This window comes from Meriones unguiculatus, chromosome 7 (genome assembly GCF_030254825.1).
Source record: "Meriones unguiculatus strain TT.TT164.6M chromosome 7, Bangor_MerUng_6.1, whole genome shotgun sequence".
NCBI lineage: Eukaryota > Metazoa > Chordata > Mammalia > Rodentia > Muridae > Meriones > Meriones unguiculatus.
Window position 1 is genome coordinate 95,170,573 of NC_083355.1, and position 24,561 is coordinate 95,195,133.

At 40.6% G+C, this 24,561-nt stretch overlaps 1 protein-coding gene across 45 annotated transcripts in view; it reads left to right on the forward strand.

Annotated features, from left to right (window-relative positions):
- Positions 1–24,561, forward strand: part of Nrxn3 (neurexin 3) — a 1,566,538-nt gene that overhangs the window by 505,592 nt on the left and 1,036,385 nt on the right. For all 45 annotated transcript variants that reach the window (XR_009593039.1, XR_009593040.1, XM_060387963.1 and 42 more), the window contains 2 exons: positions 10,479–10,917; positions 17,291–17,674. Coding sequence is in view for 43 of the 45 variants with exons in the window: in XM_060387963.1 (XP_060243946.1) it covers positions 10,479–10,917; positions 17,291–17,674 (823 nt within the window). In the remaining 2 variants the exon portion in view is untranslated. The remainder of the gene's footprint in view (positions 1–10,478; positions 10,918–17,290; positions 17,675–24,561) is intronic.

Sequence of the window (24,561 nt, forward strand, 5' to 3'; positions counted from 1 at the left end):
ATGATACCTTGCCTTAAATTGCTACTGAAATGCTATAGAGGTAGGCTTACTAAATAAGGCATAAAAGGCAGTCACTACTGGAATTATCATAGATGCCAGAGAGTAAAGGAATGGAAACGTGTCTTTGAATGTAATTTGTGTAACCGGTAGTGAAATTCATTTCAGGTAGGTTGTGCATAGCATAAGGGACATCTAGTGGCTATCAAGTTCTCTGCAGATTTAGAAAATGTAATATAAAGTCATAGGTAAGTTCAAGCTAAGATCACCAACTTGGTCATTCTTTCTTTCTCTTTCACTCTCTCAATTTCTTTCTTTATTTCCTTCATTCTTTATGAGTGAGATCATGAAGTTGTTGGGGTGAGTAGAAAAGTGGAGAGTATCTATGAGGAGTTTGGGGATCATATATTGCATGAAAGAAACTTGAATTAAAATTTTTAAAAATTGGTTACCGTCTTGAACGGAAACTCATAAAAAATGTGGGGGTGTTGTCAAATGTCCCTTTTGTGTAAAGTTAATGAAGAGTAAAGAAACATTCTCAGAAAAATAAACAAAACAAAAAGACCAGCCTTAGTATTTCTGTCTATCTTGTCAACTGGGCCCAATGCTTATTTGCTGTCTTCTGAACATGATTAGAGACAATTCTGTTATCAGCTACCTGCCAGCATGTCGTTTTTTCCCACCACCTTTCCCACATCTCCTGCTGATTATAGAGGGGCCTCTTTGGACCACTCTGAAAAGCCATCTAATTAGGATGTTCATTAGTTTAGAAGCAGAACTGTTTAACAGACCAGATAAGATATAGTTTGTAATTGCTTTTGACAGATAGGCCCACTTTTGATGTTGCTCAGCCATGAAGAAGCCACAAAGCTCTGTTCTATGTGCATTTACATAGATATAGGTCTCTATAATAAAGGACAGTGATGCACTGTTTGGGCTTATACCATTTCTTCCTTAGGCCAGCCAGCCCCTTTGCAAAACCTGACTCTATCCATGGTGCTGAATCAGCTACTTTGTCTTTTGCACTGCTTAAGCATATTCTCTGGAATACTGCTGTTGTTTTGGTCAACTATGCTAGGCTCCTTGAAGGATTTGTTTCATTGAACCTTTAAACAAAAATTTCATCTACCCTTCTACGTTTTAGACCTTTATATAGTTTCTGTCTCCAAAATCTGGTTGCTGTGTTTATTATCATGTAGCTCTTTTCACTTTAGCTGTGACAGTAGGCAGTTGGTAGTTATGACCAAAAGCTTTATTGCTAGGATGGATTGATTTCTGCTCTTTGAATCGGGACACAGAAGGGAATAACCCTGAGGCAAAATTCTCAGAGATGCCTCCGATGAAAAATCTAAGGTTCATTGTCATAAGAGAAGTTTATGGTGACCCTTTATCCTACTCCAGAGTGGAAGGCAGAGTTGGTGCTCCACTTTGGCAGCTAATCTGAGGAGATACTAATCAAATCTATGATTGAGTTTTGTACTTTTGCCATTAGTGTTCTGTCAAGAAATATCAAATAATAACAGCTACCACTCTAGAGTACAGAGATTTCCATATAGGCAGTCTTACAGCACATTTCCTCAACACACACACTAGGAATGACTCAATGACTCAATGATATTTAGTGGTCCCACTGAATTTTTTTTTAAAATCTGCCTGCAGTTCCTTAGCTCTCACCATCTCATCACTTATTGTCAGGCAGAATAAACCTAGGGGTTTCTTTCTTGATTGTGGTATGCACTATCTTGGAGGCATCAGCAAGTACTCTTGTGATCTTACTCATCTTTTTTTCTCTCTGCAATACCTCTGCTTTTTCATGCTTATATGTATTTTATGTCAGGTACTTGGAGAAATTAGAAAGGAAAGGCATGATTTACTCTGCTCAAGAAGATGTCAACCCACCAGGAGAGACAGACAACAGCAGTTGTAACATGGAGCCTTGTGGGGGTGGGGAGTGAGAAGAAAGCTGGACTACCAGTGGCCATGTAATGAACAGAGGCACTGGAGAGTTCCCAAGAAGGGATTACTTAAACCATGACTCATATGGTCAGTAGTAATTATCCAGATAAAACAGGTAAGACCCATTTCTGGGGTGATGGGTTGGAGGAAATGTGTAATCCAGTGAGGTGACAGTGAAATTGGAACCTAGGCAGGGAAGATCTCCTAGATAAGATTCAAAAAGTCTTTATTCAATTCTGAAATTGGTGAAGCACCATTGAAATTTTTTTTTTTATTTTTAAGAAAACTTCATGGTAATTTGTGCCATTTCTAGACTTTGGAATAAAAAAATAACATTCTCTATTCCTTGTAATTCTGGAAGCCACCATTTCAATTTTGTCACCTTTCTAATCAAACTGCTAAAGACTTCCTTTAGCTCTAATAGGTCCCGCTTTTATCATCAGTTGCATAATTTCAGTATTTTTAGAGCCTTTGAAAATCAGGTACCACCTACTCATCTGATCTTAGTTTCTCTGCTCTGAGACGTGAAACTTCCACTCTAGTCAGGACTGTGTCCTTGTCAAATATTATAAGGAAGAAAGGAACGTAGCTGTTCACTGGAGATGTCTGCTTAGTGCATAGGAAAAGGCAAGACAGGAGAGTGGATATGTACTGACTCTCTAATACATACCAGGAATTTTACTAATGCTTAGGGGATGCCTTGGCCACCTCAGGAATGCACCGCTCCTACTTGCAAATCTCATGTTAAGAGGAGCTTAACAGTGTTGTTCCTGGAAAGCACAGGGAAGAACCAATTTGTGTCAAGTTTCTAGTCACATATCCTTGAGTGTCAGTCAGAGAGACAAATATATCTCACTGTAATTCTGCTTCTCCACGTTAAGTATCCCCAGCCTGTTGGTGACTGTTGCTCCTAAGTTCCCTCACAACCTCCATGGTCAAGAGCTAACAGTTACTTAAAAACCTTTAAATAGATTGTTTTATTTGTAGTACTTTAATATGGAAAGACAATTTATCTTAAGTTGGATTTTTTTTTTGTTAGAAGATGATAAAGGTGGAGAAAAGTTCCTCTTAATTTCATGAGCATTTCTTTAAGAAGAGTTCTGAGGCTTCTTCTGAGTTGAATGGGAAAGACAAAGTGGAATGGAGTGCCCATAGTTACTGAGGAATACCATCCTTTATCATGGAGGGAAAGAAGAACATCTTTGCTAGCCTGAATCAAAGGGATGAGAGGGTTTGCTGTGCCACTGTGACTCTATCAGGCAAATAAATGTGTGAGCCTAAATGTAACTGGAATTCATGTAATATTGACTTGTACACTGAGGCACTTGGGCTAACAGTGTAGTCCTTTGGTTCATAAGGGTATATCCACGAGGCCTGGTGGACAGAACAGTTCTCTCTCTCTCTCCTTCTCCCTCCCTCTCTTTTTCTCTTTCCTTCCTCCTCTTCCTCTTCTTCCTCCTCCTCCTCTTGCTTTTCCTGCATGCAGGCCCACATGACTGAATAGCTTTATTCAGAATGACTAACATATTAGGACTTTGTTGCTCAGCATCATGTTGCAATTTTCTCTACATCCCTTTTGTCTTTTCCTAGCCAAACTCTCACAGATGGAACCTGGATCAGAGGACATGAGCTAGTGGGCCCTGCTGGACTTAGCTTGTAGATGTATTTCATTTGATCCGTAGCCTACTAGATCACACAGCATTTAAAAGACATTTAATTACTTATCAACAATCTTCTCTTGGTTTCAAATTTAGTTGGAATCTTTTAGACGTCCTTTTATTTGGAGCTCCAGAACTGAGATTCCCCTCCCCATTCCTCCACTGGCTCCTGCCTTTCAATGGCTGAAACTCAGTTTTCATTTCCTGTTTATGATGTTGGTGTTTATTTTTATTTCTTTATTATTTTAATCTCTGGCAGATTCTGACCATTTTTAACAAAATCTAAAGCATGTAAATAGTAGAGGCTTTGGTATGTAGATGTTGGGATTGTTGAGTCCAGGTTGGATGCCAGCTGCATCTCAGCAGGCAGAGTGATTTTATCGATCCCTGTTAGCAAGACCAGAGTTGCAGATGTGGTCCTAGAAATGCCAAATATTAGGTTCTTCTGACTCTGGAAGCTAACAGGACCATCTGCTGCTACATTTGTGCTTGGACTTCACTGTTGGAGTTTGGTCAGTTAGTACAGTGGGATAGAAAATGATGTTAATAATGATCCGTCTCAAATCTGTGCAAGTGTGCATGAGAGAGAGAGAAAAAGAGGGAGGGAGAGAGAGAGTAGCCACCGTGTAGATATCCTACAGTGCATAAAAACTATCACATTTAATGATTAATATACATAATTTACTTGATACATAAATATTTAATTTGGGAACCTGTTAAATCAAGTCATTATCTGTAACCCTGCCTTTTGGGCTGACAATACATTTAAGACTTATCCTGTGATAAAGATCTTTCCTTTCTAATCACTCCATGCCAAGGTAGACTGTCTGTCTACCTGTCATAAATTTTCACAGAAAATAATATTTAGTGAGCACTCACTAAGGGGCAGGAACCATGTCAAGTCATTTCATATAGAGCAATATTATCTCATTTATTTCTTATAGTCCTTTGAGGTGAGACTTGCCATCTAAATTATCCATTGTCTTCAGACTGAATTGAGTCAAATACTGTATTTAATGCCACGTGGCTGGTATGGGTCGATCAAGCACAAACACCACCAAGGATGACTCCTTAGTCCATGTTTTGACAATGGTGTTATACTGCCACTTGAGTCTAGTATCTAATTTAATAAAAGTATAAGAATTTATTAAACATCTACACAGTTAAGAGCTAGTTCATACTCTAAAAGATATAATATGTGTTTTTGTTTGCATTTTTACTCAGAGGTAGTTGAGGTTTATTGAAAAGTCCAGACCGAACTTTTTTTCCACAGTAGCAAAGCTAAGTGTTTAAGTGACAGATGTCCATTTAGTGGATGGAGAAATCATAGCAGACCAAAATCATCAATTGCCTGGGGCACAGAAGGGAAATGGAGCAGAGATGGTTGCCTGTGTGATTCTGTGGAGATCCAAGAACCAAGATTCTTTTTTTTTTAAACATTTTTTGAGACTTATTTATTTATTTTATGTATATGTATATGAGTGCTCTATCTGCATGTTCATTTGCATGCCAGAAGAGGACATCAGATCCCAGTATTTAGGTGGTTGTGAGCCACCATGTTGTTGCTAGGAATTGAACTCAGGACCTCTGGAGGAGCAGACAGTGCTCCTAACTGCTGAGCCATCTCTCCAGCCCAAGAACCAAGATTCTTTTGCAGCTCTTTGTAATCATTTGTTTCTTTACTCTAAGGGAGTATCACACAATAAGGAGATTAGTCCAAAAGTTTTATCAAAGCTGTGGCATTCTGAATGTTAGAGACTAAAAGCTCATTTCATTATTATCTATTCTCAATGAGCTAAGCTGGGGTGGGGATAAATTATCTTTGTTGTAGTTTCTTAGAGGCTCCACGTGGAAAGCAGAAACAAGCATTAGTATTTGTAGTTAGCATTGCTGCATATCAAGAAGGGTACCTCTGTTGAAGGTTCCCTGATGCTGGCTTCTCCAGCACCATATTCTGTATACCTTGATGGTGCAGAGAGTGTCTTCAATGACATTACTTTCAAATACCCTCCAGTACCTAGATCAACACAGTAAAGCTCAGTGGCCTAGACACATACATATCTGTAAGTGATTTGATCTTAAATCTGACCCAGTGAGTTCACTAAAATTCTCCTATGTGTGGGCCCATGGGTGATTAAAGATGCTTGACCCTCAAGATAGAAGACAGGCCACGTGTTTGTGCCTCCTAATATTTGACTGCATAGATAGCCTTAAGTGCCATCTGGGCATGCATTATTTCATTCCTTCCAGTTTTCTTGTTGGAGGATTGGGGGTTCAGAATTTATAGCAGGTCTTATGTAAATATATTTACAGAAAATTGAGTATGGCCTAGGATGAGAAGGAAGGAGAGAGGAAAGTACTTCTATGAGAGGGAAACTTTGGTGAATTCTTAAGGACCTACTTTACACCTCAGTAATCATGGACGACTTTGATGTTATAAATGGAGCATGTACAGGCAAATTAGTCTCTTTTCCCAGCCCAGGTAACGAGATAAGGTGGTGCGGCAAAAACCATCATCATTTGCTGGCTTCATAATGGTTCTGATTTGTCAAACAGTAGGATCAACATTGGTAGAAAGGTGTGGGATGACTTTGGATGGAGGTCCTGGGGGAGGGGTGCTGTTTACACACCTTTGAGAAAAAGAGAAAACTTCAGTCCAAGGAACCAGATGAGCAAATATAGTCTCACTAATACCTGATCCATAAAAAGCATCCAAAGTGACCCTGACAGGAAGGTATAAGAGCCTTCTTGAATGGGATCCTGGTAGGTACAAAGAGCTTTGTGTGTCAAGATAAAGTTTCTGCTTTATGTGTGGATATGACCTAGTAAAGATTCTAAAGATACCATTCCTAGAGCATACCCTTTCCCCAGTGCAATGAGACAGTAAGAAGATCACATCCTGGTTATAAGCTTCCTTGGCTATGTGACTTTGGACTATTATCTATCTTCTGCACCTCTCAGTGAGATGGGGCTAATATCAGTGTTTCCAGCAGGTTATTGTAGATGATATATAACATTGTATATCAATGTTTTCGGAAAGGCTGTAGCATTGTTGTCTCTCCACAGGTGGCAACTACTACATTGCTCTCATACCATAGTTTATCTATGTGCCTCTGAATCATGATCATAGAGCAAAGCAGGAACATTTATTTAGAGAGACTTTGTCTTAACTCTGAGCTGCAGTTAGTTCTTAGCTCTTCCCCCAGCTGGTCTTCTAAGCATGAGTTATAAGCCCAAACACTAGTGTTTACAAATCCATGGGTGGGATAGTAAGACCAGCTTGACATTCTCATACTTTGCCTCTCAGGCTATGTGACATCTTTCCCCATGGGGTATCATTCCTACTTTGTCTCTAATTGCTTTGTACCAGGGCTGCTTGTCAACAGGCTGCTTTTCTGTCACTTGATGCCACTTGTTTTGTCTAATTCAGTCCATCAGTTTGGGATGCTTGCTTAGGTGGGAGACAGATTTTCCAGAGAACACAGTACCAATGTTAATCCACCTTGAGCAAAGGTCTGGCTCGTCTTCCTGTTTCATGCCCGGGTGCACGCACCCAAGTCATTGGTACTCTTACCCCTAGCTGTGGAATGGTTCTGTGTAGTAGGTGAAGGGATGGATGAGTGAGTGTCACAGGGCTGCAAGTCAGTTGCCCTCCTGCCCCTTTCTTCTTGGCAGTAGCTATTCTACAGAATCTCACCTTGGAGATTCTACTTATTTCCAGTATAGTTCTAACACTACTGCAGATCAGGATGTTTTTCCCTAGATTTTTTGTGCCAGTTGAGAAGTTGCTGTGTTCTATTATTTCTTCTTGACATTAACCTGAAAGAACAAAGTGAACACTGTGAAGGGGTAGATTGAGGAGATGAATAAAATTGAGATTCAGAAAGGTTACTTAAGTGTCAACAAATGAAAATGTTGGCTCTTTCTTCACTGTTGGAGAAATTCTACACACACAGGCAAGCAATTTGGGGGTCATGATAGAAAGCTTGCTGCCCAGGAGTCTTTGACAGAAGTCTAGTTATCACCAACTACTCTCTCCTGATTTTCCCAATCGTGCCTTCAGAAATCTGCATTCTGCTTATCATTGTCAGTTGCTCTCTCAGGAATGTGCCCTCCCCGCAGGAAGTTGGTCATCATATTCACTTAAAGGACATGTTTTGTCTTGGATCTCTAAGGACAGGTGGTTAAGGGTCTTGTCTATATTTTATTGTTCATGGAGCCAAGCCTCCTCTTTGTCTTTTGGATGAGTTACTGCTGCCTACTAATAATTTTTTACTGGGAGAAAAGTCAAAGGCATTTCATCCAGATACAGACCAAGGCAAAGCTTGGTTCCCATACAGAGATCACACATGCTAAGGCATTATAGTGGGAGTTAGAAAGGTGACAGTACCAGTCAAACTCTGATTGCTTCTTTTATGATTTGTTTGTTTGAGTTTTTGCCTCAGGATCCTGCTGTCTTCTTCTTTGTTCATGGTCAGTCTGGTGAAACTAAAACAAGAAACTCAGCTTCTGAACTGAGTGGCTGATCACATATGACTCTCTATAATGTTTAATAAGTTGCTTCCTGGGCACTGATGCCTCCTGGGCAGTACTAGTCAATATGCTGGCACTTCTGCCCATAGACTATGGAACTGATGCTTGGATTCCTGCTCTCTACCGAGCAACGTTACCCCTCTGTGCTGGCTCCTTAGCTACTTTCTGTGTCTTATAAGATGAAAGAATGACTCCAGGCTGGACAAATAAGTGGTGTCTGAGTGGGATGGTAGATGATAAGCCTTTACTATAGTGACTTGTATTAGGTGTCTGGTGTTAAAAATCATTACTATTCTCATAGTCAGGGTTACAGAATAGATGAAGAATTTCCAATGCTTTGTCATAGCTGTGGATCACACTGGCTGTTATTGTTCAAAGTCAACAGCTCTGCTCAGTTATTGCCTGGTAACAGGTTAGAGGAGGGAAACATCATATAGGTGGATGTTACACTAAAATCCAGTTCTGGGACTAGAGAGCTCACGTGGCAGATAAAAGCCTTGCTATGCCAGTGTGAGGACCTTTAGTTCAGCACCCCCAGAACCCACATAAAACCGGAAGCAGTGATGTGCATATGAAACTTCCATGCACCTATGGTGAGACAGAGGCAGGGACAGGGACAGGATAATGTTTGGATAATCTCTAGTTTATCTCATACACCAGATAAACAGCAGCAAAGAAGAGGCCCTATTTCAGACAAGGTAGAAAATGAGGACTGATGTCTGTGGTTGTCTTCTGACTTCCGTATATATGCTATGGTACATATTTGCCTGCACTCAAACACAAGAACACTCACACAGAGAAAGAGAGAGAGGTGGATAGGTGGGGGAGGGGAGAAAGCCTATGAAGTTAAAGAGATAAGTGCTAATAAGAATATTTTAACATCTTTTGAGAAATCTAGACTAATCCCCATGGCATTATGGATCATTCCAGGTTTGGAAAATACTAAAAAGATAACAGACTTTTTTTTTTTAAGTTGGTGTTCTCACTTTCCCACTCACTCACTCTGAGATGGTGGCCATGGCCATGTGGTGTGGACTGAGCCTTGGGAAGAACACAGAGATGGAGATCCTTAATACACCTCTTATAGAGCAAATTAGTCTCTGCAATTAACGTTTTTTTGTAAGTTCAATTCTCATATAAATGTCCACAACTGACTAAATTAGGGTATCCTCCTTTGCATCTATATTGATGGCACATTCAATGTGATTATAAAAAAAAAAAGCCCCACACACCCTCCTTGTAACCAATACTCATAACTTTCAACCATTTAAACAATCTTTTTTTGTGTGTTTATGCTGTGTACATGTGTGTAAATAAGGCATGACCTGCCCTGGCATGTGTGTGGAGGTAAGAGAGCAACCTTGGGTTTTAGTCTCCAGCTTCTAACTAGTTTGCGACTCAGCCTCTTGTTTGCTGATGCATATGCCAGGTTATCTAGTTCATGGGATTCAAGGGGTTCTCTGGTGTCTGCCTTTCATCCTGTCATCGAAGCACTAGGATTACAGAAACAGACTATGACATCCAGCTTTAAGTGGGTTCTTATGCTTGCATGACAAGCACTTTACCCATTGAGCAATCTCTTCAGCCCCAGTCAATCATTCTTAAAGGTAACACATCCATATGGTTTTGAATAATCAAATAAAACAAGAGGATATTGTGAAAATGTGAGTCTCCCAGTCCAGAATATGAATCCCATAAATCCACTCTCCTGACAATTTCATAGTTCATAATTCTTCCCAAAGACACTTTATGCTTATGCAAACCAACACATTTATGACTCTCCATTTTCATATAATGGTAAAGTAATTATCATTTTTGTCCTGCTCCTATACTTTAAAAAATGAGTTGGAAAGACTCATGTAAATAACTGAGGCAATACCCAATTTTACAAGGCAGCATTGTATTCCATTGCAGAGGTGTATCATCCATTATTGAAGGCTATTAAGGCTGTTTGTGACCTTTTCCTAGTGATACTTTAGAAGAGCTATGTGTATTTTGCTTTTACACAACTCAACCTTATCTTGAGCTTTGCTTGTAAACTCAGACTGATAACTTTCTGACCTCCAGAAACTGGCTACAGGGAGAAAGACAAAAGAGCTCACAATGGCAAAGCAGAGGCTCAGTTAGAGCTTGCATATACGCCCCAGACAGCTCTTGGGATGCACTTTTGTTGTTGTTGTTGATGATGATGATGATGTCTTTTGTTTCACATGTTGTTTCAGACCATTATGTCCTGAAGCCTCTTCAGATCCTTTTTCTGGATGCCCCTTGAGTGATGGATTGATAGTGTTTGCAAGATTGATTCATATGGCACTTTTGTTTGGCTTTTGACAGGTTGTTTATAAGAATAATGACATCCGGCTGGAGCTGTCTCGCTTGGCCCGGATTGGGGACACCAAGATGAAAATCTATGGTGAAGTTGTGTTCAAGTGTGAGAATGTGGCCACACTGGACCCCATCAACTTTGAGACCCCGGAGGCTTACATCAGCTTGCCCAAGTGGAACACCAAACGCATGGGCTCCATCTCCTTTGACTTTCGCACCACTGAGCCCAATGGCCTGATCCTTTTCACTCATGGGAAGCCTCAAGAAAGGAAAGATGTCCGGAGCCAAAAGAACACAAAAGTTGACTTCTTTGCCGTAGAACTTCTTGATGGTAATCTGTATTTGCTGCTTGACATGGGCTCTGGAACCATCAAGGTGAAGGCCACTCAGAAGAAAGCCAATGACGGGGAATGGTACCATGTGGACATTCAGCGTGATGGCAGATCAGGTAAAAAGGCCTAGGACTGAGACTAGATGAAAGCAGTTGCTCCCCCCACCCCTGATCTTTATGCATTTATTATGGCTTTCACTTGCATGCTCACCTGTCTCCCCACTATTCTCTAATAGTACTTTAATTCTCTAATGGTGGTTGAAAAGTGATATTTATGGACAAGATGCCTGAGTTGTAGATGACTAGTATTCTTAGTTTTGCTACAATTCTACAGAGTGGTCTGCTGATAGTTCTAAGACCCTAGCACCGTGAGTGATTTTATAAGTAGCATTTTCATTCCTACCACAGACAGTCATGGTTCTACATCCCCCACTTTTCATCTCCTCTCTCTTATCACCATGGAAACCAACTGTGACATCACAAGTATTGCCTTACATGATTGCTCTGTGGGATAAGCTTCATTGAAAGAGTTTATACAACGATAGCCCTTCAATAATTGGCAAGAGCCATGTTTCAGGGAGGAATTATGACAAGAAAGGAAACAGCAAATTGATTTTTCCTGAAGTCATGTTCAATTTAAAGCCTTCCTTTGGTGTGAAAGCCCACATTTTACTCTTCTGCTCAGACCTCACTAACTCCCCTTTCCTCTTCATAACCTTTTACATTTGGTTTAAATGGCTTTGTTTGTTTCTGTAGCCACAGATCAAACAAACTAGCTCCAGGCAGTACATAGCTACTCTGGAAGACTAACAAAAAGAGGGCAGAGGAGGGGGGCAGCAATAGAGAATTTGGGCTTTTGAATGCCTGAACTGTCTGCCTGGCTTTCTAAGGACCCTCTGGTGATGATGTTCACATTTTATGTTTTTAGTAAGGTTGTTTTCCCAAGAGGACTAAGTATAGCATTTGCATTTCAGGCTCATTTTCTGATTCTTCATCTGGGCAGCAAATAAACAAGACTAGTTTCAGCTTCACTTGTTTCAGTTGTATGGATTACTTCTCCTGTGAATAGGCAAAAGTCTTAATCTCGGCATTTTTATGCCCTTGACCAACACAACAAAGCAAGAGGTTCTCCCATCTAAAGCTGAAACTAGAAATGGCTGAGCTTCCATGGAATGGCAGCTTTTTCTGTGGAATTTCCCAGCTAGGAGGGTGGCAGAGATAAGCAATACTGCTCTCAGGAAGATCTGGATGGGGTCTGTGCAGAATGCAGTCAGTGGCAGATTGTGGCCTTGGATGTTTTACTGCCCAGAAGGATTCTCTGTTGATTGTCTGAAATCTAGTCAGATCCAAAAGGCTTCAAATTAAATGTGCTTGTTGAGCAAGAATGAGTGGTTTGTAATTTTTTTTAGGAGGGTAACACAAAAAATTCATTTTGCTAGAGGCTAAATTTCTCTCCCAAGTTCATCAATAAAGTGTCAACTAGAGCAGCAATAGAACACTGCCTCAGAATTGTCTATAACACACTGGTGTTGATTTCGACTATGTGTGTAAGTATGTTATGATTGAAGAGTTTTGTGTGGGATTAACTATGACCCTGAAATTATTTAGCAGTACCCACTGGTGTTCCAAGGAGGCTAGTATACATAAAGATACCATATTATTTTTTTTATTTTTAGTTATTTGTTTTTAGTTATTCCCTTTACTAATTGCTTTTTCTAGCTGTCTTATTTAAGATTGCTACTGTTGTGATGAAACACCATGAGCAAAAACAACTTTGGGAGGAAAGGGTTCACTTTGCTCACATGTCAGTAAGAAAAGGAGCTCACACAGGCAGCAGCTGAGGGCGGAGGCCAGGGAGGGATGCTGCTTACTGGCTTGTTCCTTATGGTTTTCTCAGTTTGCTTTGTCATCGAACCCAGGACCACTAGCCCAGGGATGGTACCCCCAACAATGGGCTGGGCCCTCCTTCGTCAATTAATAATTAAGAAATGTTCAGCAGACTTTCTTATAGCCCAGTCTAATGGAGGCATTTTCTTAATTGAGGTCCTCTCCTTTCTGATGATATTAGCTTTTGTCAAATTGATATAAAACTAGCCAGTGTTCTAGTATAGCTATCTTGGTTTGCATTTTAGAATCACTGGGGACCCATCTTCTATGAATAAATTTGGATTTTAGGAACCTTAGATTTCATATGTGGAAGCTATGGAATTGAAGTTTTGATAATTTTGATTAAAGCCTATAAAATTTACTAGGTAAACAATGATGAGTTCAGGAAACTAGTGTGACATTACATTGCAATATGATCTATTACACTTCATTTCTTTGTAAGGATACTTTTTAGGTAGTTCTTTTTTTCAGTTAGCTATTAATATTTTCCAAAATAGATATCTGTAAAAGAAGTGTGTTCAAATGTGCCTTTGTCCTTGAGCATTCAGAAGAACAGCTGTCCTGAGAGATGATCCATAAAACATCTTATGATCACTCCTCAGTGGAGAAAATTTAGTTTTAAAACCTCAAAAGCACATTCAGAATGTGTTCAGCCATATATTCAGAGCATAGGCTTTCTGTGGGATACAGTCCAGCCTTCAAATTTCAAATTGATTCTCATCTTGTCAATACTTGGCAATTTGCATGTCTCTTGTCTCTGTTTCCTTCTCATAGCTACTATAAAATATCCTGTCTTAAGCAACTTAATGGAGAAAGGATTATTTCAGTTTACAGCTTAAGAGAGGTATGGTCTGTCATAGCAGGGAAGACATGATGTTAGACAAAGGGGGCACGGTGGTAGGGGCAAGAGGCTGGCCTTTCACATTGCATCCATGCTCTGAAAGCAGAGTGAACAGACAGTTAGGCTGCACTGTCAAGTCTCAAGGCCTCCCTCCAGGGACCACCCACTTCTTCCAGCTATGTTCCATAACCTTTCCCAACAGAGAACCAGCTAGGGAGCAAGCATTCAAACACATGAGCATATATGGCATATTTCCCAGTCAATCCATACATTGCCTCATAAATTGATGATCTATCCCATTAGTCCTGTTTGAAGAGCTAAAGAAATTTGCAAGAGAAGACATTAGGAGGCACAAGTCTCAACTTCTTCCTTTTAGAAATAACAATTTCATTTATTCTTTGAACATTTCATACGTGTATACCATTCATTTAAATTTTACCCATGCCCCAATATCCCCTCCAGCTCTCCTAGGATCCACCAATCTATCTTTCTGATAACTTTTTGTTGTAGTAAAAAAAATAATAAATGAGTGTTGGGTTATATGGGCTATATAAGAAACTGACACCTGTTAGATTTTATAATTGCTTTATTTACCTTGGGCTGGGCCAATATTCCTACCTATGCTGTCTAAATCACCTCACCATCCATCTCACAGCCCCCATCCATTGCTGTCCTCCTTAATCATCCCATCTTCCATCCACAATCTTATCAATACTTGCTTTTATTTTTCATCTGGGACTTTTCACGCCATTACTGGAGTCCTTCCTCTCAGTCCCACATGATTTCTCCGGGCTCACCTATCCTGGCATCCTCCCTCTTCCTCTATTCCCGTCCATCTGTCCTCCATCATCATTTCATTCTCCAAAACCCAGGAACCTTAGCTATGCTCACCCCATTCTCTCCTGCCCAGGTATAGGCTGTTTAATCAACTAATCAGATATGTCTTAGGCAGTTTTACAAACAAAGATAGTTGTAACCAGATCTTAAGGGTCAGTAACACCCATCAGACCAACTTCCAACAACTTTAATTATACTATTATTCTTAATTATTTAATAGTCCCCACAGTCAAATTAGTGATAATCATATGTTCATGGGTCTGGGGCCATACACTGAAGCATGTGAAACCTATAAACAGCTACATCCCTGAAAAAATTGATTCTCCGCCTCTCAGTAGCCATCAGCTGCAGACACTCCTCAGTTAGGGGAGGGGCCTTGAAAACTCCTCTGCCAGCCAGGCTGGAATTGTAATGACTCTTAAGTCGCAAAATTGTTTTGAAGAAGGAGCCTTTAAAAGCATGTAAATGGCATCATGGTTCAGTGGTAGAGTAAAATGCTTCATGTGTGAATCACTGGATCTGAGCCCCGACACCCAAAATCAATCAATGTTTTTATTTTTTATTTTTAATATACAAAATGAAGACCTGGAGAAATGGCTCGGCAGGGTTAAGAGTATTAATTGCTCTTGCTAAGGACCCATGTTTGATTGCCAGCTTCCAGAGGGTGGTTCAAAACTATCCATCAGTTGCAAGGGATCTTGTGCCTTCTTCTGGCCTCTGAAGGCATCAGGCATGTATGTGGTTCACACACGCAGATGAATTCAAAACACTTAGACATATAAAATAAAATATGTTAATACAAAATTTAAATACATAAAATGCTTAAATTGGTAGCCAGGATATTATTTTCTGTTGTGTGGAATTTTTGAAATATTAAGAATAAAATAGGCAAAGCCTATTTCTCTAGGAGACAGCTTCTACAGAGAGCTGAGGTAGGCTTGCTGGGCTTTCTACCCCAATCCCACACCAGGGCCCTTTATGTTCTTTCCATCCCATTCTCCTGTTGTAATTTGGAGTGCACATACCATATTAGTGATCTTCTATGGTCTGATTCAGCCCTTAGCTTGTGTGCTTACTGGCTAGGGGAAGTGAGGCCCAGACAGGAGGGCAGGAGGTGAGGCTGACTAATGAATGGTACCATCCACTTCTCTCAGTACAAATCTTTCAATAATAATAATAATAATAATAATAATAATATACTATATATAGTATTATTATAATATATATTATTATTTTAATAAAAATTAAAACAAAAACCTAAACAAACAAACATACAAAAACAAAAACAAACAAACCCATAATTCTGGTGTGGTGCTCAGATACCGCCTTGTTCGTCTCCTAATTTTCCAGTTCAGGAATCAGCTGTAATGGTGTCAGGGGACTGGCACAGGGTGGAAAACGCCATGGAGGACAGAAGTATTTCTTTCATTTCTCAAGGCCGGGCACTAGGTTGCAGCTTCTAAAATCTCATTTGGCAGAGCCCATTATCCCGCCCCTCCCAGGACGCACCTATGTTTCTGGGCTCGCCGCTTCTTCCCTCTTTGATTATGAAAAAATTTCCTCCTGCTGTTAGGGCTTTTAAAGAACAACAGCAGCAGCAGCAGCAACAACAACAAAAACAATATAATCCATAGTAATAATAATAATAATTAATAGTTGTATGTGTACCATGGAGTGCATATAGATGTCAGGGGACAATTTCAAGAAGTTGATTCTTTCCTTCAGCCTTTACCTGAGGAGCAGGGCTCAAACTCAGGTTGTCAGGTTGGACCCATAGACACTTTTGCCCAACGAATGACCTCACAGGCCCCTCAGGGCTCTCTAAGTGCCAGTCTCCTGCCACAATGCTCTTTCCGTTAAATTTTGTGGGACTGGATCTTTTACACGTCTCTGTTTTAACTGTTCTTCATGTGGAGATGGCTTCTGTGACTACACACTTTAAAGTGGACCCTATGGCTGCTCTCATGGCACCCAACTGGCTTTTTCTCTAACACCTGCTATTAGCTAATCTTCTTAGATCATCTATTGATCTTCTGCCTCTGTGCTCTGCAAAATCAGCTTTGTAGAAAAACTCTGCCTGACAAGCTCAGCACTGCTCCTGAAACTATCGCTGGAGAAAGAAGGATGTTCATTTAAGAATGCACGAAGAAGCACACACCATCCAGGTGTTGTGGCTCACACCTGTAATTCCAGCACTCGGGAAGCAAAGGCAGGAGGGTGACTGTTAGGTTAAACCCAGTTAAAGCAAGTACCAGGCCAGGTATGGCTACTTAGCCTCTATCTAAAAGCAAAACAAACACACAAGCCAAAAACAGCTGAAGGTGATGCCTGAAATTTTGGCCGAAAGAGTGGGCAGTCAATGCCCAGGATACTCAGTTCTCTGTCCGTGGATAGAGAAAAGCAATCCTTTGAGGACTCATGTTCTCCTGAAGAGGATATAGGTAATGCAGAGTCATTCGGTCCCTGGCTTTGCTGTAAGTGCTTACACATACGCACTCATGTAGCCATTACAGCAGCCTGTTAGTTCAGAATAATTATTTTTTTCTTTCAGAAATGAAAGGTGAAGTCTGTTCTTCAAGGCAATAAAGCCGGCAGTTGGAAGAGCTGGGACTTACCCTCCTCTTGCCTTGTTTTGTATCTCATCCCTCAGCGAATATGGTTATAAAGAGATGTACTGGGTTAGTCATTGGGTTTCTTTTTGCTTCGTCCTATGGCCCAGGCCATCCTAGCTTCAGGGATCGGAACTAAATGGCCCTTATCACCAGTTGTAGCCATTCTTTTTCCCAATCCTAGTGATGTCTCCTGACAAGGCAATGCTGATCTCTTCCACTCCCCTGTGGGGTGGCTTTCCTTTAAGCAGCTCCAGAATCGCACCTGAGATGTGAGAAAGCCTTTACCTCACTGTGTGCCTGCCTCCCATTGCAGGTACCATCTCTGTGAACAGCAGGCGCACGCCATTCACCGCCAGCGGGGAGAGTGAAATCTTGGATCTGGAAGGGGACATGTATCTGGGCGGGCTGCCAGAGAATCGAGCTGGCCTCATTCTCCCCACGGAGCTCTGGACCGCCATGCTCAACTACGGCTATGTGGGCTGCATCCGTGACCTGTTCATTGACGGGCGCAGCAAGAACATCCGGCAGCTGGCGGAGATGCAGAATGCGGCGGGCGTCAAGTCCTCCTGTTCACGCATGAGCGCCAAGCAGTGTGACAGCTACCCGTGCAAGAACAATGCGGTGTGCAAGGACGGCTGGAACCGCTTCATCTGCGACTGTACTGGCACCGGCTACTGGGGAAGAACCTGTGAAAGAGGTGAGTGGTATTTCCAGTCCTGAGCGGAGCGATTTGTGGCCCAGGGGCACCTTTGCTCAACCCCGTGATTTGTCTGCTTCCAGACAACAGGGTTGGGGGCTTTGGTTTTGGGCACTCAGCCTTTCTAGTTGTGAATGGTTAAATTTGTTTGGTCAGTTAGTTGGTAGTAAGAGGAGCTTCATAATAAGCACCCCCACTGTCACAATACACTCCAAATATCTTCTATAGATAGGGAAGGTTCTAGAAGTGGCAAGCTGGTTGCTTCCTTTAGTCCTTGAACTCAAGTACTCAAAGTCCTTGAGTACTTTCTGCCGGCTGAATCCTGGGTTGGTCTCCAGAAGCAGAAATGTGTCTGTGTCTGTCTTCATGGAGCTGCCTGTCAGTTGGGATCAAATAACTATTTACAAACATGGTGAGTTTTATAAGAGGCTGAGTGGATACGGTGGATATGAATAAGATCTCTAGAGTCAGTTGGGGTGAGAATTTGGGACCCCACATTGTCATACGGGTTCCTCGAAGACAGTGTCTCTGAGACTTGATTTACTCGTTTGTAAAAGACAGGCAGCCAGGGAGCCTGTCTCATCAGACGCTGGTGGTGACTGAGTGAATGGGTTCCTGAAGTGCGGGGAGCATTTCCTACATGTTAGTGATTACTCTGTGGTTAGTTATTAGTGCCAGCATCATCAAAAGGAAGGTACGGAGGGGCAAAGATACCCAGAGTACTATGGGGATTTAGACAGTATTTCTGCAAAGAAGCAGTACAAAAGAGATGACGTGAACACAGTGGGTATTAGTTTGGCAAAAAAGTGAGAGGAAGGAGTGTGATCTGAACCAGAAGGGCAGTGTGCGCTCAGGGGCAGATGTGAAGCCAGGCCAGAGAGAGAAATACGTGCGATGTTTTGTTTTCATCTAAACAAAGTTGTAAAGTACTGGGTGTATGGAAGGTCACTGTAGAGGTGAAAACTGACCCTATAGAACAGGCAGAGTATCCTGTCTTTTGTCTTGGGTCCCCTCTCCATGCACAACTGAAGCATTTTACATTTGCATGCAACTCAAAAGAGAAGATATGGATGTTGACAAAAAGACAACATTGAGACAAAGAGATTCTTAGCTGGGCTCAGTGGCACCTGTATTCCCAGCTCTTGAGGCTAGCCTGGTCTACAAAGCAAGTCCAGGACATCCAAGCCTACACAGAGAAATCCTGTCTCAAAACAAAACAAAACAAAGCAAAAACCTCCAACAGAACAAAAATACAGGAAAAAATCAAGGAGATTCTTGTTTGCAACTCTTGTCCAGATGGCAGGTTGTTCTGTTTTATGCTGGCTGTGCATTATAATGATCTCCTTTATGTGAAAGGTCACTTTACACAATACATTGTTTTTGAGGATCTACAGTTCTACAGCTTTGAGGATAGGGATAGAATCACAGTAGGCATACTTGTATTCTCTAAAGTTTATCATTTATTTGACAAAGGAGTACAGATTTCTACAAAGGACAGCAGTATATATTCTGCTAGAGGACAGAGGAGGTTGATGTGGAGAGCCAGAGAAACAGAGAATATCGTGAAGACATACCTGTGGGGCTTCATTTTTGAAGATCAGCAGTACTCAGAAGCTCTGGTAATTGAAACTACAGTGATGGGAGAGACACTGGACAAGGCTGGAGTGGTGCTGAGCAGTTGTTTTCAAAGAGTGTTTTTTTTTTGCGAGGCCCATAATGTTACTTAAAGAGAATAACAAGCCTGCCTAGGTCCTCTTGATTCTCTGTACCTTCTCCTTGATGATGCTACTACTAATAACTTATTATAGGCCAATAACTAATATGTATTAAACACTTGCTACCTTTCGGAAATCCACATTTCAAGAGAACTGCAAGTATTACCTGCAGTCATACCAAAAACAAGACACAGGACATTAGGGTGAAGGAGAAAACGAGAACTTTCTTGTATCTTTGGAATGTAAATTTAAATTCAAATCCACTGCATTTCCAAAGCAGCAACCATAATATGAGCTAAGATGATGAGGCAGCCATCTGGAATAGAAATAGGCCACATGGGGTTGCTAAGTCTGTCAAGTGGCTGGACTCTTTCCAAATGTCTTTGTAGGGTAGCCTACCCTGGTGCTGTTTTGGAGAGATGGAAAGGTCATTTGACCTCTGGGATGGAAGAGACTGATTTGATGTGAGCCAAGGTATTGAGGATTTTACACTGTTTATAAAAGCAATGTAACAGCATAAGGTAACGTCAGACATCTCACCTCTTCCTCTTGTAACTCACAGGCCTTGTGGTGTTAGAGGCAGGAAGTGGTGACCATAGCCAGCTGTGCAAGGTGTCCATAAGCTCATCTATTCCAAGGGCAAATCAATGGGAGTTGGTCCAGATTTGGCCAAGTACAGTGAAAGTCATTGCATCTTTTACATTGTCACTTTTGACTAGTCATTAAAAGGCAGCTGATTGGGGATATATGAGGGACAATTATTCTTGGTACAGTGCAGCCAAGAGACATCCATTCTGGCTAAATGAGACTCAGCTTTAGCAAATTTAAGACATTTGATCTATATATCGCTCAAGTCCCAGACGGTTCAACTGATTGTTTTGTTCCCCCACTAATTGTTTTTTGCCCCTCTATTGTTCCTGACACCATGTTCAGAATGAACCACTGGAGTGGAAAAATGAGAGGACTGCACTGTTCATGAACATAATAGAGCTTCCCAATGACATTGTTTTTTCCCTCTTTGAAACTGATATAGATTTTTGAGTATTTTTTCTTTGGTTTTTATACATTTTTCAGGGGCCTAGAACCTTCTAGACATTGTGGCCAATAAAAACAATAAAGAAGTATCTGACACAGCCCCTTCTTTGGATCAGGGGTCTACAATATGGTCATCTAAAAGAACAAAGGGTGATGTCAGACATGTTTAATGGATTATAGATGACATCAGTGACTAGGAAATTTTGGACAGATAGGTGGAGTGGCTGCTTTTGTATGGGGGAAAGTGGTGGTGGGTGGAAGGACATACAAAGAGTCTTGGATTTTCTTGTCTGTATTTCTAACGCAATTTTGCTTTCCACTACTGATCTTCAGAATACGCAGGCATTTCTGAAGAGTAACAGAAGGAAAGTATTTCACATTCTCTTTGTACAGGAACTTGTGCCCCCTTGGGTTAAGGAATATTTTCCCATCTTCCTCAATATCAGCCTGGTCACTGAAACTATTCTATAATTCTCTCTCTCTCTCTCTCTCTCTCTCTCTCTCTCTCTCTCTCTCTCCATTTACATTCTCTATTTTTTTCCTGGAAGTTCTAATGTTAAGTCTAAAATTAATCGTTTTTACTAGTTATAATAAGACTAAGAAAATTCCCAAGAAGGTATGCCACACGGAGCCTAAAATAACTGTGCCTTGACTCACTTAGATCAACTATCTCACAACAGGAATGTTAGTATTAGTGAAAGACAATGTGAATAAAGTTGAGAAACTGATAGCGTAATGGTGAAAACTTCAATTCAGAGTTAGGCATGGCTCAGGAATGACACTAGATGAAAATTGCCAACCATCCAAGTAAAATTGGTCTAATGGCCAACTCTACATCAAAGTTGTCCTCCCTAATGGCAACATAAAGCAAGGGTACTGGGAAATATATAAGAATATGGGCTAAGATTAATTTTGTTGTGTAGCTTGCTGCTTAGCTAAATCAGACCACCTTTATTTCTCAACTTTACAGGAGATGACTTCTTCCTGCAGAGGGAGGAAACTCCAACTATGTAGTTCTGAAAATTGACCCCATGCTGAATTTAACTTCTTTTGGAGCAAGGCTTGCCACTATTTTAAAAATATATAGACAGTGATGACTATCATTATTGGTTTTGGACCTTTTGGTGTCCTATTCGTAGTAAGGTGGGAGCCGTCTGTGGAACCTAAAAGTAAAACCTTTTAATAGCTATTTAATTGTAATCAGTTAAATTAAAAATTGGGAGGACCACCTGTTCTCCTATAAAAGTCCTGTGGTATCTTTTAAACACTGATTTATCTGCTATGTATGTGGTGTGTGTGTGTGTGTGTGTGTGTGTGTGTGTGTGTGTATCCATGCATGCTAGAACACAGAGATTTGAGGACAGCTTGTGGGAAAACTGTTTTCCCCTTCCTGTGCAGTTTCTGGGGTTGGAATTCTAGTCATCTCTGCTTTTACCCAATGAGCCATTCTACCAGTTCCTATGATGTCTTATAGTGGATAAAAAATACCATTGAATCTGTCTTATTCTGTCCTAGAGATTTCCTCTCTTGACAAGCTGTGACTACTTGACCTTCATTAACATAAAGCAGCCTCCTTTGCACTGTGGCTAACCTGTGAGTTCAGTTGGTGTGTACCCTGGTATGGCAAATCTGATAATTTCATTCCTTAGGGGACCATCAAGCTAAATTTGAGTCTACTGCACATTCTATGCTCATCTTTAAATAGCTTTGTATAAATATATGCGAGATTTATTTGGAAAGAAAGTTCATACTTATGTCAAAAAAATAAGATATCATACAGTGCCTGGGGGCAACCCGACCTCATGATTAAATGCAAAAGTTTTAGAGTCGGACAGACCTGGAATCCTGTTGATTCTGTCACTAATTAGCAAGATGACATAGAGGACCTTGAGCTGAGTCTCAGTTCTTTATCTATGAAATGAACATATTACACTTCCTGCCTAAGGATTTTGCTTTTTCTTGAAATCTACCGAACTAACTAAGACATGGAGGAAGTGGAGTTTCACAGAATGATTATGTGGGAAAGTGTTTTTCAGATGATAATCTTAGAGAGGAAAACAGAGCATCTGTAGGGGTCCCCCGGTCACTGTGATAGAGATCCTCTGACCTTTGGGTTCTTATCTTTTTGACCCAGAGTTTGCATTTTGTGAAAATGAGAAATGCTCCATTTCAGACTGTTGTATTTGTTTGTACCGCTAGTGGTCTTCTCTGTCTAAAGTTACCTGCCTGGAATAGACACATCAGACCACTCACATGTACCTGTGAGAGTGATCTCTCAAGAGGAGATGTCTGTGAGCTCAAAACCAGCTCACAGACTTCCTGACATCCTAAGGTTAAAAGCTTGATAATAACAGGCACTTTCAGTTCTTAGGCACAGAGGCTGCCACAGGAAGACACTTGGACATTTTCTCCAGTTGAGGGACCTAAGGAGAGTAGGTCATGATAATGAAGGAACACTAGATGCAGTATCTTCCATATCCTGACACGACTAGGACGGTGTTTTGTAGAATCACAGGCCTTCTTTCTGTTCAGATGAAACCTGTTCACTTAGGGCAATGTTCATGGTATATTAAAACAATCTACGCGAGGGAAGATGGAGTCCAATTTTCCAGTGCTTCAGAGAGGTGAGACATCTAAGCCTGCCATCTCATCAGGAGAATGGATTAGATTTTTTTTTTCACAGCAGGAATTGAGGCTTGCTTTTATACTTTTTAAATGAAATTAATTTAATTTTTATTTTTTAAACCCCTTTTTACCTAATGTATAGAGAAGAAACAACAAAAGATGCCATTGTGGATCATTTAAAGCTTTGAATTTTGCTACCCTGAAGAGAAATACATGCTCTAAAGGAGCGGTTCTCAAGCCGAGGGACGTGATCTCTTTGGGATTCATATATCAAGTATCTGGCTTATCAGATATTTACATTATGGTTCATAACAGTAGTAAAATTAAAATTATGAAGTAAGTAAATAAATAAATAAAATTATGAAATAATTTTTTGCTCAGGTGTCACTACAGCATTTGGAACTGTATTAAAGGATCATTACATTAGGAAGGTTGAGAACCACTGCTATACAATAATTATACACACAGTAAATAATTCTTTAAAAATACAAGAAAATACCAAGAATCAAGGAAAAAATCATCCAAGTCTTAATTAACTAACCATTAAAAAAGTTGTGGCTAGTCTTTTCCCTGTTTTGAGGGTTTGGCTGTTCCTATGTACAAATATAATCATGCTATAGAAAAATTGTATGTTCTCCTTTTTCCATTGAATATAGTATTGAAACCTAAAATTTATCTTAATTATTATATATTCAGACATACATATGTGCATCTGAGTGTGGTACACACACACTCATATATTTAAAAATCATACAGATGTGAGTCCACATGTATGTTAATACAATCTTATTGAACCATTCCCCTCATGTGCATTTTGCCATGGATAAAGGCAGAGAACCCTGACCCTTGAAACTGTAGACTGTTATAGACCCCCAGCTGCATGAAACTGCTTCATATTTCTTTTGTCTTGCCTTGTTTTGCCCATTCCTGATGGGTGCTGAAATAAAATATTAACTTTGCTCATAGAAATCAAGTGATTCTAAGAACATTAATTTACTGAATTATGAAAGTAAGGTAGACAGGCATCTAGGATTTTGTTTATCTGTCATACGTATATGCAAAAAAAAGCAAGAATAAATATATGAGGTTTCTTAAATAGCTTGTTCCAACAGGGGAGGATGGCATCAGCATCTCTCTGCCATCTCTACTCACAGCCTCATTTTGGTTAGCTCTCCGGTTGGCCATGTGCTCTTGGGTGTCAGTAACAACAGCAATACCAGCAGTAACTTCTGCCTAGGAAGGCAGAGGGACCAACCAGTACCACCAAAGCTGGAGTCTATCATGTGAATGTCACACATATATCACATGGGAATCAGGGCATCGGATAGCAATATGGCTAGTAGATTGCTTTGGGTCTTTTGTGATTCATCCTCATTTTGGCAGATAGAGAGGAAGAAGCCCAGAGAAGCTGATACTATTCTAAATTGAAGCTAAAGAAATAGTTGGAATTTATGATTCCTTGCTCCTATTCCATTCCTTTTCACAACACACTAAACAGCATTTTCTTCTCAT